Below are 12,641 nucleotides of genomic sequence, written 5' to 3'. Positions count from 1 at the left end.
GAAACATTTCCGACAGTCGAGGCAATTCTGAGGTTTGTCTTAAGAAGAAAAGTGAGGTGTGCAATAAGACGAGAGCTCCAATTAAACTTTTCCTACTTTCAAAATATTTATAGTGTCTTTCTCACATGTGGGTTTTCTCATGTTGAGTGAGTTTTGAGCTACAGTTACAATTTTCCCCACATTCCAAGCATATATAAGGTCTCGCTCTTGTGTGGATTCTCTGATGTCTAATAAGTTGTGAGCTTAGTATGAAACCTTTCCCACAGTCCAAGAACTTATGAAGACCCTCTCCTGTGTGAAGTGTCTGATGTGTAAGAAGTGCTGATCTCTCTGTGAAACCTTTCCCACAGTCCAAACACTTATGGGTTCTCTCTCCTGTGTTTATTTTCTGATGCTTATTAAGGGCAGTAAACGATCTAAACTCCTACACGCCACAGGGGGCTTCAACAAGGGTACCCTTAACTCACCCAGCAATATTGTTAATCTATCCAAACACACACTTAACCCGGCAGAAGAATCTGTCCTATCTCAGGGACTCTCTTTCTGCCCCACCACCCGCCCGCACATGATACAATTCTGTGGTGATCTGGAAGCCTACTTTTGTCGTCTCCGACTCAAGGAATATTTTCAACACGCCACTGAACAGCGCACTGACCCAAAGGAACCCTCCTATCAACAATACGAGAAGAAGAATTCTGCGTGGACTCCTTCTGACGGTCGAAATGACAGAGTGGACTTCTACACAGAGTGCTTCCACAGACTTGCACAGGCTCAGATTGTGAACAAACAGCATCACTTGCCCCAGAACCTCAGCCGTATAGAACGCAAGGCCATCCACAGCCTCAGAAACAAGCCTGACATTCTAATCAAAGGGGCTGACAAAGGAGGTGCTGCAGTCATCATGAATATGTTGGATTATGAACAGGAGGCTGCCAAGCAACTCTCCAACACCACTTTCTACAGGCCACTATCCTCCGATCCCACTGAGACATACCAAAAGAAACTACACCAACTCCTCAAGAAACTCCCTGCTATAGCACGGGAACAAATCTAGAGAGACACACCCCTAGAGCCCCAAACAGGGGTATTCTATCTGCTACCCAAGATCCATAAACCTGGAAATCCTGGACGCCCCATCATCTCAGGCATTGGCACTCTTACAGCAGTATTATCTGGCTACGTGGACTCTCGCCTCAGATCCTACACTACCAGCACTCCTAGCTATCTTCAAGACACCACCGACTTCCTGAGGAAACTACAATGCATTGGTGATCTTCCTGAAAACACCATCCTGGCCACCATGGATGTAGAAGCTCCCTACACCAATATGACACACGAGGATGGGCTACAAACTGTCAGGAACTGTATCCCTGATGAGGCCACAGCACACCTGCTGCCTGAGCTTTGTGACTTTGTCCTCACCCACAACCATTTCAGACTTGGGAAAAACTTATACCTTCAAGTCAGCGGGTATCCACATGGCCCCACAGCATGTCAACATTTTATGGCAAACTTAGAACAGCACTTCCTCATCTCTCGTCCCTTAGTGCCCCCTCCTCTACTTGCACTACATTGATGACATCTTCATCATATGGACGCATGGGAAGGAGGCCCTTGAAGAATTCCACCAGGATTTCAACAATTTCCACCCCACCATCCACCTCAGCCTGGACCACTCCACACAAGAGATCCTGGACACCACAGCAAATAAGTGATGGTCACATAAACACCTCCCTATACCGGAAACCTATTGACTGAGAAGTTTACCTACCTGCCTCCAGCTTCCATCCAGACCTTGGGAGACAGGCCAGTCCTCCCTTACAGACAGCCCCCAATCTAAAGCAAATACTCACCATCAACTACACACCACACCACAGAAACACTAACCAAGGAACCAATCCCTGCAACAAACCCCGTTGCCTACTCTGTCCCCATATCTACTCTAGCGACACCATCACAGGACCCAACCATATCAGCCACACTATCAGGGGCACATTCAGGTGCACATCTACTAACGTAATATATGCCATCATGTGCCAGCAATGCCCCTCTGCCACGGTTTTTTGGTTGAAGGATGGCAACCTCCTGAACATTCAATAACAGATTTAAAAGTAGCCATCCTTCAACCAAAAAACTTCAAAAACAGATTTCAGACAGAAACTGCAGAGCTACAATTCATTTGCAAACTTAAAACCATCAATGTGGGCCTCAATAGGGACTGGGAGTGGCTGGCTCACTACAAAAGCAATTTTCCCCTCTCTTGCTATTGACCCTTCCTCATCAGTCATTGAGAGTGGACCACATCCACCCTGATTGAATTGGCCTTGTCAACACTGGTTCTCCACTTATAAGGTAACTCCCTTCTCTTCATGGGCCAGTATATTTATGCCTCTATCTGTAATTTTCACTCCATGCATCTGAAGAAGTGGGGGTTTTTTTACCCATGAAAGCTTATGCTGAAATAAATCTGTTAGATGCCCCCGGACTCCTCCTTTTCTTATTAAGGGCTGATTTCCAATGGAAACCATTCCCGCAGTCCAGACATTTATAGCGTCTCTCTTCTATGTGCATTCTTCAATGATTATTAAGATTTCTGCTGTTACTGAAGCTGTTCCCACATCCCAAGCATTAATAAAGTCCCTGTCCTGTTTGGCTTGCCTGATGTATAACAAGGCCTGATCTGAGTCAATTACATGCAAGCTCCTTAATCATTTCTTGTCATGTGTCACAGAAGTTTAGATCCTGTATGGATTCTCCCATGTATAATGAGGTGTGATCTCTGTCTGAAAATTTTGCCACAATCCAAGCGCTTATTGGGGTCTCTCTCCTGTGTGGATTCTCTGATGTTTAACCAGGGCTGATCTCCGCTTGAAACTTTTCCCACAGTCCAAGCACTTGTGGGATCTCTCTCCTGTGTGTAATGCCTGATGACAAACAAGGTCTGACCTTCTTATGAAACTTTTCCCACAGTCCACACACTTAGGGGGTCTCTCTCCTGTGTGGCTTTTCTTAAGTGACTTTTGTGCTGACTTTGAACTGAAACATTTCCCGCACTTGAGGCACTGAATGGGCTTTTCTCCAATGTGGCTTCTCCCATGGTTATTAAGATCTGTGCGCTTTTCCCACAGTCCAAGCATTGAAGGGATTTCTCTCCAGTATGGATTGGCTGATGTGTCACAAGCTGTGATCTCACAATGAATCCTTTCCCGCACTGAAGGTAGTGCCACGGTGTCTCTTCCTTGGGATTTGTCTGCTGCGTTCTGGGATCCTAGTCACCTCCCCCACCGCTAACAGATTCATCCACTTTCTTCCCTAAGTGGTTTCCCAGAAGCCCCTCTCACCTGTGCCAATGACCCCAGGCTTCTGCCTGCTCCAAGCACTGGGAAAAATTCCCTTCAGCTCTTCCCACAAAGGTCCCTGTGTTTCCACTTCCCCAGGAACTTCCTCATGTTGATTCCCCTCCTAGTTCTCACTCCCTCACTCAGCACCTGCTGGGAGAGAGAAACAATCCAGACAGGAGTCATTGTGCTGGGGAGAAAGAGGAATATCACAAAGGGAAAACCCAAAACAAAGACAGACCAATTGCATTCTGCCTCCACATCCCACCCAAACACTCACAGGGAAGGAAAGCTGGGAAGAAAACTCCTGCAGATAAGAGGCTGGGTGGAATGGAGTGAGTGATATCAGCTGACTACAGCCCTGTCCTGGCTGAGATGAGGAAGAACTGAGGGCGTTACTCACACCATATTTTGGGATTCTCAACTTTTCCCTTCATTCCCCAGATGGTTCCTATGTCATTCCTCACCTGTGCGGGTGCATCTCGGAAGCTTTCTTTCCTTGCAGGCCTGGAGATCGGGCACCCATGGCTCTTCCCCTCGTTCCAGCCAGGCGATGAGCTTCGGTTTGGGAATGGCAAATCCTGTGCGGAGGGTCGAATTAGACCAGATCAGGGTGCATGGAGCATTGGTGGAGTATTTGTCACAAAGGACATTCCGTGAGTGGAACCTGACCCTGTGCTCTGCTGGAGCAACGTGGAATCCAAGAGGACGGGAACATGGTCACTGAGTCCCTTGCGCAGAGGAAGTTGTCTGGGGAGGTGAGTTGAATTATTACACCCTCACTAGGCGTTCCCAGGATCTGTGCGCTCTGGGGGCCTTGCTGACTCACACACAGCTCTGGACTTAAACCCCTGCCTCTTTCTAAACCTGCAGAGCCCAGGGCCCTCCCCATGGCTGGAGCTATTCCCAAGGAGGGAGGTGAACAGGGATTGTGTGTGCAGCCGAGAAACGACACAGACAGGACAATGCTGGATTTATGCCCTTTTGAAAGCTGGAGGGGTGGGGATGGTTTAACTTGTCCATTGGGTTTTGACACCGATGTCCCACTGGAGAGGGCACATAGATGCAAGTATTTCTCACATGGCAGCTGTGCATTATGGAACCCATTCCCCTCTGATCTAACTGACTGGGGAAGAACCTGACCAGAGTCTGACACGCAGGTTCCACGGCTTCTAATAACTGAGGGGACAGGAATCCCTTACCCAGCAAAGTCACCGTCTCGTAGTTCTCCTGCATGACGTCCCTGTAGAGGGCTCTCTGAGCGGGATCCAGCAGAACCCCCTGCCCCTGGGTGAAATACACAGCCACCTCCTCGAAGGTCACCGGCATCTGAAAAACCAAGAGTCCCTCACTCAGCACCTGCTGACCCAGATACAATCCCACTCATCATGGGAAAGGAAAAAAAAAAAAAAGAAGCTCTGGGAGGGTCAGACTAGCAGAATCCCACCACCTGCTCAGAGCAGCCAGGAGGCTTCAGGGTGGGGAGAAGTTGAGTGCTCCTGTCCCCCCAGCAGACAGAGCAGGGCAGGGACTTCTCATTTCCCACACGCCTGCCAGCCACATGCTGATATGAGAAGCCGAGCTCTGAGTTGGGGACAGGGACAGGAATCCCAACAGCTTCTCTTCTTATTTCACAGCAGCCTCAGGCTAGTGGGCTCAGGCTCCAGCACTGGGAGTCTGGAAAATGTTCCCAGCCCTGCCGAGGGGGTTCTATCATGTTTGAGAAATGGGAGAATGTCCCCTCTCGCCTCCCCCGCCACCAATGGGCCTACTCAGAAAATCAGCAGGTTTATCTCCTCCTCCCTGCCTCTCCCTCCCCCTGCCCAGCACCTCCTTGAAAATCACCTACCTGAGTTGGCTCCATCACAGCCATTCCCTTTCCCCGTCTCCTGGAAGACGGAACGATCTGGAGCAAAACATGGATGTGATTCCTCAGCCTGTCGGGGCGATGGTGGAGGTTACAAAAGGGGCTTCAGTCCATGTCACCCCGAGATTCCTGTGGAAGAAACTGAGTCTTCACTCTTGTGTTTGTTAGCAGCAAGTCAGAGGCAGTTTATTTCAAGCAATTGCAGGGGGAGCCTATGAACAGGGGGTTTCCCTTTCTTAGGCAGGTCTCCAAAGTACAACAGTTTAAAGCACGTATTTACAGGTTCCCCTCACGTATATCAACGGATACAGCTGAATCTTGTTTATACATTTTCCTCCCCATTATCTTAGTCAGCAGTCCATTCTCCTCTTCAAGCAAGGTTAGAAAACAGCTTCCCATGTAGTTTTCCCATCCGCCTTACACAATCCCAGCTTCTACAAATCTCGAGATGTTAAGGTTAACCTGTCTTCTGTTCTGTCTCTTAACAACACTAAGATGGCTGCTGCAAATCCCCTCTTCCGTTTTCACACTTCCACATTCCCCCCAGGCTCTTCAGACCCTTCCAGTAACAGCAACTCTGAGCCAAATGCTAGAAAAAGAGCAGAAACAAAGGGGTCACTTTGGGGGATTGCTCCCCATTGCAGTGTAAACCCCTCTCCCTTAGCAACAGCCGGAGCCCTCTGGTGGCAACACCTGAGGAATGAGCTGCCCTGGACTCCCCAGGCAGCCCCCAGGGACAGGCAGGCAGAAGCTGGTCCCATTGGCCCATCCGCACTCACCCTCCCTCACCCCGCCCCCCCGCTCCCCGAGCCAGCAATGACTCCGGTCTGACTCCGGTGTGGCTGAGATTTGAACCCTGCAGTGAAATCAGATCAGGGCCCCGGGCAAACCCCAAAACTCATGAGACACAGACCCCACCAACACAGGTGTGTCTGACAATAACACACTGGGAGCTGGCTGTCTGTGTCTGGGGGTGTGGGGAGGGGGGTGTTTGCCTTGTAGCCTCTGTGCCCTGAGGAATTTGTCCCATGATCACTCCTAAAGCTGGCTTGACCACTTCCAGGAGAAGAAGAGCTTCTCTCCGCCCCTCCCCTCTCGGGTCCCATGGGGCAGAGAAGCTGCCTTGGCATCTCTCCCCCTTCCCCCGCCAGGCTCCCCTTCCGCCATTCCAGCCTCGCTCCACTCAGCCCCACAATCCCCCCGATCCCCCTGCATTGCCCCATCTTCCCTTCAGTGCACCCCCTCCCCCATCCCAGCCTGCCCCCCCGCAGCCCCAGCTCCCGCCTTCTGCGCCCCACCCACCTCTTTATCCTCCTCCCCCTGCAGCCCAGATAGGGTGACCAGATGTCCCGATTTTATGAGGACGGTCCTGATTTTTGGGTCTTTTTCATATATGGGCTCCTATTACCCGCCACTCCCTGTCCTGATTTTTCCCATTTGCTGCCTGGTCACCCTAAGCCCGGATGTGACGGGGGTGTGGGAGGGTCTCTCTTACCTTCCCTCCGAGCAGGGCCTGCCCTTGGGCAGGGGCAGGCCGGGAAGGGGCCCTGGCCAGACTGGGGGCTCTGCCCTGGGAGAGGCTCATGGGGATTCTGAGGGGGGCAGTCAGGGCATGGGAAGTGGGAGGGGGTGGATACGGGGCAGGGCCAGGCTGTTTGCGGAGGCACAGCCTTCCCTACCTGGCCCTCCATACAATTTTACAACCCCAATATGGCCGTCGGGCCAAAAAATTTGCTCACCCCTGTGCTAAGTCCTTTAAGTTACTTTCACCCCTGACCATTAGGAAGGAAACAGACGCATGAGGGGAAGGCTGGCAGCAGAACCTCAAGTCTCCCATGCCAGGGGGAGTTCAGGATTTAGCCAAAACCAACGTCGGTGGAGTTGAGGATGTCGGCTGGTTCCTCTTCTTTGGTTTGCCCTACTTAGCTTCCCTTTCAGGCTCAGGATGATGAAGGGGCAATGGTCCGAGGAGACAGCGGGTGTGAGACATTCCCCAGGGTACAATCTGGACTGTTGAACTGCTTAATTCTCCATCCCAGGGCATGTTTTACACTGCTTCCCAGGGTCAATAAAAATCAATGATTTAAAAAAAAATCAAGAAAATCAGATTTTTGTTATTTAAATTGGATTTTTTTGATAATTTTTTTCCTCAAAAACCATTTTATCTAAAGATAATTTAATTAAGATACATTATAGCTCAAAGATCTCTCATCATGGAATAGGGATTATACATTCTAATTCTATAGTATGAGACAATATAGACATGTCATGTTTAAGAAAACTTTTGTAAAAGAGTTCCTGTAGTTCATACATTAAGGACCCAGTCTTATGGGGATCCACAGGCTTCTGTATAGATTACTTAGGTAAATCTTTCTATCTACCCTATGGGACTCAGTGCTCAGTCTAGAAGATACCATTAGAGATGCTAAGTTTTCCAGTTCTCAAACTGTGGCTTTGTGTCTCCAAAGGTAACATACTCATTAATAGTAAAAATGTTTTAAAATAAATTAATATATGGAGGTGAGAAATAACAGACCTCACCTCTATTGTCCCTCTGCAACTTTGTGTACACAGAGTCAATCCCTTACCTCAAAATACTGAACGCTGTTGTTTTAGTTAAATAAAACAATTTAAATGTCTGTCTGGTGATGTTCTCCTCCTAATACAGCATGGCAAGAAAATCCTACAACTATTAATGATTAACCTCTTGAATTGGAGATAGTTCACTCCTAATGACTTCATAAATATCTGCTTCAATTACCAAACATGCATTGTCTAATATAGCTGTAAAACTACTCTGAAAAGCATTCAAAATAAATCACTGTTTAAAAATGTATAGTGTGTACCTTCCAAAAATGAAACCTACAGCTATCTCTGCATTGTGAAGAATATGTATTAAAGGTTCTAACAACCAACAAGAATACATTTTTATGTAGAAAACCATGATTAAATCGAGTCTTCCTGACTAGTGATTTAAATTAAATCCACCCTGCTGCTTCCCTGTGTGAACAACAAACCCCTCCACGCTCTGCTCCCACACAGCCACCAGCCTTCAAAGTCACTCCTGCCTGCACTGCACTGAGTGCGACTAGCCAGACAATCAGGAACTTACCAAACGACACAGCAACATCAGCAAGTTTTCTACTCCCAGCCTTGCACCCCGGGAAAGTGCATCTTGGACTGCTCAGTCTGTCCACTGCGCTGGACAAACTCAGTAATTAGTGGGTCACCCCTACAAAGGGGCCAGATTAGGCCACAGCCTTGTTCTCTCCAGTCAAATCCTCCAAATACTTCCATGAAAACACACAGGTCCAGACAAAACACTAAAACCAGTTTATTAACTGGAGCAAGGGGTTTTTCAGGGATTACAAGGGAGAAAGATGTAAAAGGTCAGAATGGGTTAAAACTATAAAATTAAACATGCATTTTAAATCCTAAATTTTACCAAACTAAGGACGATGTGAAGAAAACAGGATTTCCCACCCCACCCGATGTTGCAGGCAGTTCGCAGCTCTTAGTACCCAGGCTGGATTTCCTTCCAGCCTTGATCCACCCTCCCCACTCCAAGGCCCCTGTTGCCTTTCAAGCCATCTTGTTGCCTTCTGTAAAGATGGGGAAGGAGAGGTAAAAATGGAGGCAATTCTCCCTTGTGCTTTTATACCACTCTCCTCTTTGAGGTTCACCCCCCACCCGGGGAGCAGCCGACAATCAGTCTGTGTCCTAAGTGAGCGTGCAGCCGTCCTTCCGGTGAATTGTAACTCTCCTGTTCCCAGCTCCACAGCTGGTGAATGGCCGGCTGAGCAATTACTGGCCACGTAGCACCTAGCTGGTGTGCAGGTGACATTGTCTCTGAGGAGCTCGTCTGTAGGCATTTTCCAGCTTTTCAGCATGTAACAAACATAGAGCAAACTCTCAGAGCTCCATGGACAGTGCTGATAGACACATTTTAATGGGACAATAATATTCAGCAGGTGATGGCTTTTCCTATGATACCTCACAAGCCATACTTTGGAGAAGAATTATCATTTTGTAAATGTGGTGCCCATAAGAGTGTAGACCTCAAATGCATTTCATCAGCCCCCGCCCGCCGCTGTTCTTTGTGTCTTTGGTCATTTACGCCCCCACCCTCAAAAGTAAATATATCACCACCCAGCTCTAATGGCAGAGTAGTTGCTGGTGAGGTGCCCAGCTCTGAAGGCCTCCAACAGCAGCACAGAAGTTAGGGTGGCCACGTGAAAAGTGATATTCCTCAATATCGCTGTTCACAACAGACTTATCACCCCATTGCCACCCCTACTTCTGTGCTGCTGCTGCACCTGGGTTTGAGAGCCTGAGCATTTATCCCCACCTCCCAGCTAGGCCTGTTCCTTCTTCATGAGCCCCAGCCAACTGGGGCCGACAGCCAGTGCTCTTTAAAAAAAACCCAAACAACCCACACTGTTCACGCCTCCCCTGAGTCATTCCTGTGCCTTCATTGGGATGCTCTGCCCACATTTGGAGAATTGCTAGTGTAGAGAGTCACCGTGGGGATTGGTAGCCAAGAAGGTAACACCAGCTCCTTTCTGTCTCCGGGATCCCCAGAGAAAATGTCCGAGCAGGAGAGCGGAACAGATCTGATTAACATTAACCTTGCAAAACACATTTTGGTGAATTCAGCTATAAACATTCCCTCCTTCAGCCCTACCCCCAGCGAATTCAATGAGACAGAGCTAGAATAGGGCAGGTGGTATGGGCGACGGGTATAATAGCTGAATTATTGATCCCTAATTTAACAGAATACAGGAACCCTTTGGATAGCTAAACGTAGATTACTACAGTTACCCCTCTTAGAATCATAGAATATCAGGGTTGGAAGGCACCTCAGGAGGTCATCTACTCCAACCCCCTGCTTAAAGCAGGACCAATCCCCAACTAAATCATCCCAGCCAGGGCTTTGTCAAGCCTGACCTTAAAAACCTTTAAGGACGGAAATTAACCTCCCTAGGTAACCCATTCCAGTGCTTCACCACTCTCCTAGTGAAAAAGTTTTTCTTAATATCCAACCTAAACCTACCCACTGCAACTTGAGATCATTACTCCTTGTTCTGTCATCTGGTACCACTGAGAACAGTCTAGATCCACCCTCTTTGGATCCCCCTTTCAGGTAGTTGAAAGCAGCTACCAAATCCCCCCCTTTCTTCTCTTCTGTAGACTAAACAATCCCCGTTCTCTCAGCCTCTCCTCATAAGTCATGTGCTCCAGCCCCCTAATCATTTTTGTTGCCCTCCGCTGGACTCTTTCCAATTTTTCTACATCCTTCTTGTAGCGTGGAGCCCAAAACTGGACACAATACTCCAGATGAGGCCTCACCAATGTTGAATAGAGGGGAACAATCACATCCCTCGATCTGCTGGCAATACCCGACTTATACAGCCCAAAATGCCATTAGCCTTCTTGGCAACAAGGGCACACTGTTGACTCATCTCCAGTTTCTCATCCACTGTAACCCCTAGGTTCTTTTCTGCAGAACTGCTGCCTAGCCATTCGGTCCCTAGTCTCTAGCAGTGAATGGGACTCTTCTGTCCTAAGTGAAGGACTCTGCACTTGTCCTTGTTGAATGTCATCAGATTTATTTTCGTCCAATCCTCTAATTTGTCTACGTCCCTCTGTATCCTATCCGTACCCTCCAGCGTATCTGGTAGTGATCAATGGCTCCATGTCTAGCTGGCAGGCGGTATCAAGCAGGGTGCCCAAAGGGTCAGTCCTGGGGCCGGTTTTGTTCAGTATCTTCATTAATGATCTGGAGGATGTTTAGTGTCATCTGCAAACTTGCTGAAGGTGCAATCCACACCATTCTCCAGATCATTAATGAAGATACTGAGCAAAACCGCTTGATACTGGCTGCCAACTAGACATGGAACCCTTGATCACTACGCATCAATCTAGCCAGCTTTCTATCCACTTTATGGTCCACTCATCCAGCCCATACTTTTTTAACTTGCTGGCAAGAATACTGTAGGAGATCATATCAAAAGCTTTGCTAAAGTCAAGGAATAACACATCCACAGCTTTTCCCTCATCCACAGAGCCAGTTATCTTGTCATAGAAGGCAATTACGTTACTCAGACATGACTTGACCTCTTCTTCCAAGTCTTTAAAAATACACATTTACATTTCAAACTCTAGCTTATCTAAGGTGGACAAACTTTTAAAATCTCTCTCTAAAAGTTGAATCTGAGTCAATTACATGTAAGTTGCTTAACCCTTTCTTGCCATGTGTCACAGAAGTTTACATCTTGTGTGGATTCTTTAATGTTTAATGAGGTCTGACCTCCGTATGAAACTTTTCCTAGTCCAAGCACCTGTGGAGTCTCTTCTGTGTGGATTGCCTGATGTTGAATAAGGTGTGACATCTGTATGAAACTTTTCCCACAGTGCAAGCACTTATAGGATCTCTCTCCTGTGTGGATTGGCTGATGTTGAACAAGGTGTGACATCTGTATGAAACTTTTCCCACAGTCCAAGCACTTGTGGGGTCTGGCTCCTGTGTGGATTGCCTGATGTTGAACAAGGTGTGACCTCTGTATGAAACATTTTCCACAGTCCAAGCACATGTGGGGTCTCGCTCCTGTGTGGATTGCCTGATGTTGAACAAGGTGTGACCTCTGTATGAAACTTTTCCCACAGTCCAAGCACTTGTGAGGTCTCTCTCCTGTGTGTAATGCCTGATGTTTAACAAGGTCTGTCCTTTGTATGAAACTTTTCCCACAGTCCAAGCACTTGTGGGGTCTCTCTCCTGTGTGGATTGCCTGATGCTGAACAAGGTATGACCTTCTTATGAAACTTTTCCCACAGTCCAAGCACTTGTGGGGTCTCTCTCCTGTATGGATTGCCTGATGTTCAACAAGGTTTGACTTTCTTCTGAAACTTTTCCCACACTCCAAGCACTTGTGGGGTCTTTCTCCTGTGTGGATTGCCTGATGTTGAATAAGGTTTGACCTCTCTATGAAACTTTTCCCAAACTCCAAGCACTTGTGGGGTCTCTCTTCTGTGTGGAGTGCCTGATGTTGAACAAGGTCTGACCCTTGTATGAAACTTTTCCCACAGTCCAAGCACCAGTGTGGTCTCTCTCCTGTGTGGAGTGCCTGATGTTGAATAAGGTGTGACCTTCTTATGAAACTTTTCCCACAGTCCAAGCACTTGTGCGGTCTCTCTCCTGTGTGGATTGCCTGATGTTGAACGAGGTGTGACCTCTGTATGAAAATTTTCCCACAGTCCAAGCACTTGTGGGGTCTTTCTCCTGTGTGTAATGCCTGATGTTTGACAAGGTCTGACCTTTTCATGAACCTTTTCCCACAGTCCAAGCACTTGTGGGGCCTCTCTCCTGTGTGGATTGTCTGATGATAAAGAAGGTGTGACCTTCTTATGAAACTTTTCCCACAGTCCAAGCACTTGTG

At 47.9% G+C, this 12,641-nt stretch overlaps 3 protein-coding genes across 3 annotated transcripts in view; all 3 read right to left on the bottom strand.

Annotated features, from left to right (window-relative positions):
• LOC117886925 (zinc finger protein OZF-like) overlaps nt 1–4,636 on the bottom strand; it is a 102,231-nt gene extending 97,595 nt beyond the window's left edge. The window contains exons 1-2 of the mRNA XM_034789077.1: nt 4,541–4,636; nt 3,806–3,919 (exon numbers count right to left, since the gene is read on the bottom strand). Coding sequence (XP_034644968.1) covers nt 3,806–3,919; nt 4,541–4,574 — 148 coding nt within the window. The 5' untranslated portion in view covers nt 4,575–4,636. The remainder of the gene's footprint in view (nt 1–3,805; nt 3,920–4,540) is intronic.
• LOC117886897 (zinc finger protein 850-like) overlaps nt 1–12,641 on the bottom strand; it is a 362,115-nt gene that overhangs the window by 128,314 nt on the left and 221,160 nt on the right. The window lies entirely within an intron of this gene.
• The window catches only part of LOC117887100 (zinc finger protein 208-like), an 882,934-nt gene that overhangs the window by 716,846 nt on the left and 153,447 nt on the right, over nt 1–12,641 (bottom strand). The gene's annotated exons all lie outside the window — the stretch shown is intronic.

This window comes from Trachemys scripta, chromosome 14, assembly GCF_013100865.1.
Source record: "Trachemys scripta elegans isolate TJP31775 chromosome 14, CAS_Tse_1.0, whole genome shotgun sequence".
NCBI classification, from domain to species: domain Eukaryota; kingdom Metazoa; phylum Chordata; order Testudines; family Emydidae; genus Trachemys; species Trachemys scripta.
Note: the sequence above shows the minus strand (reverse complement) of the source record. Positions and strands in the feature narration are given on the sequence as shown.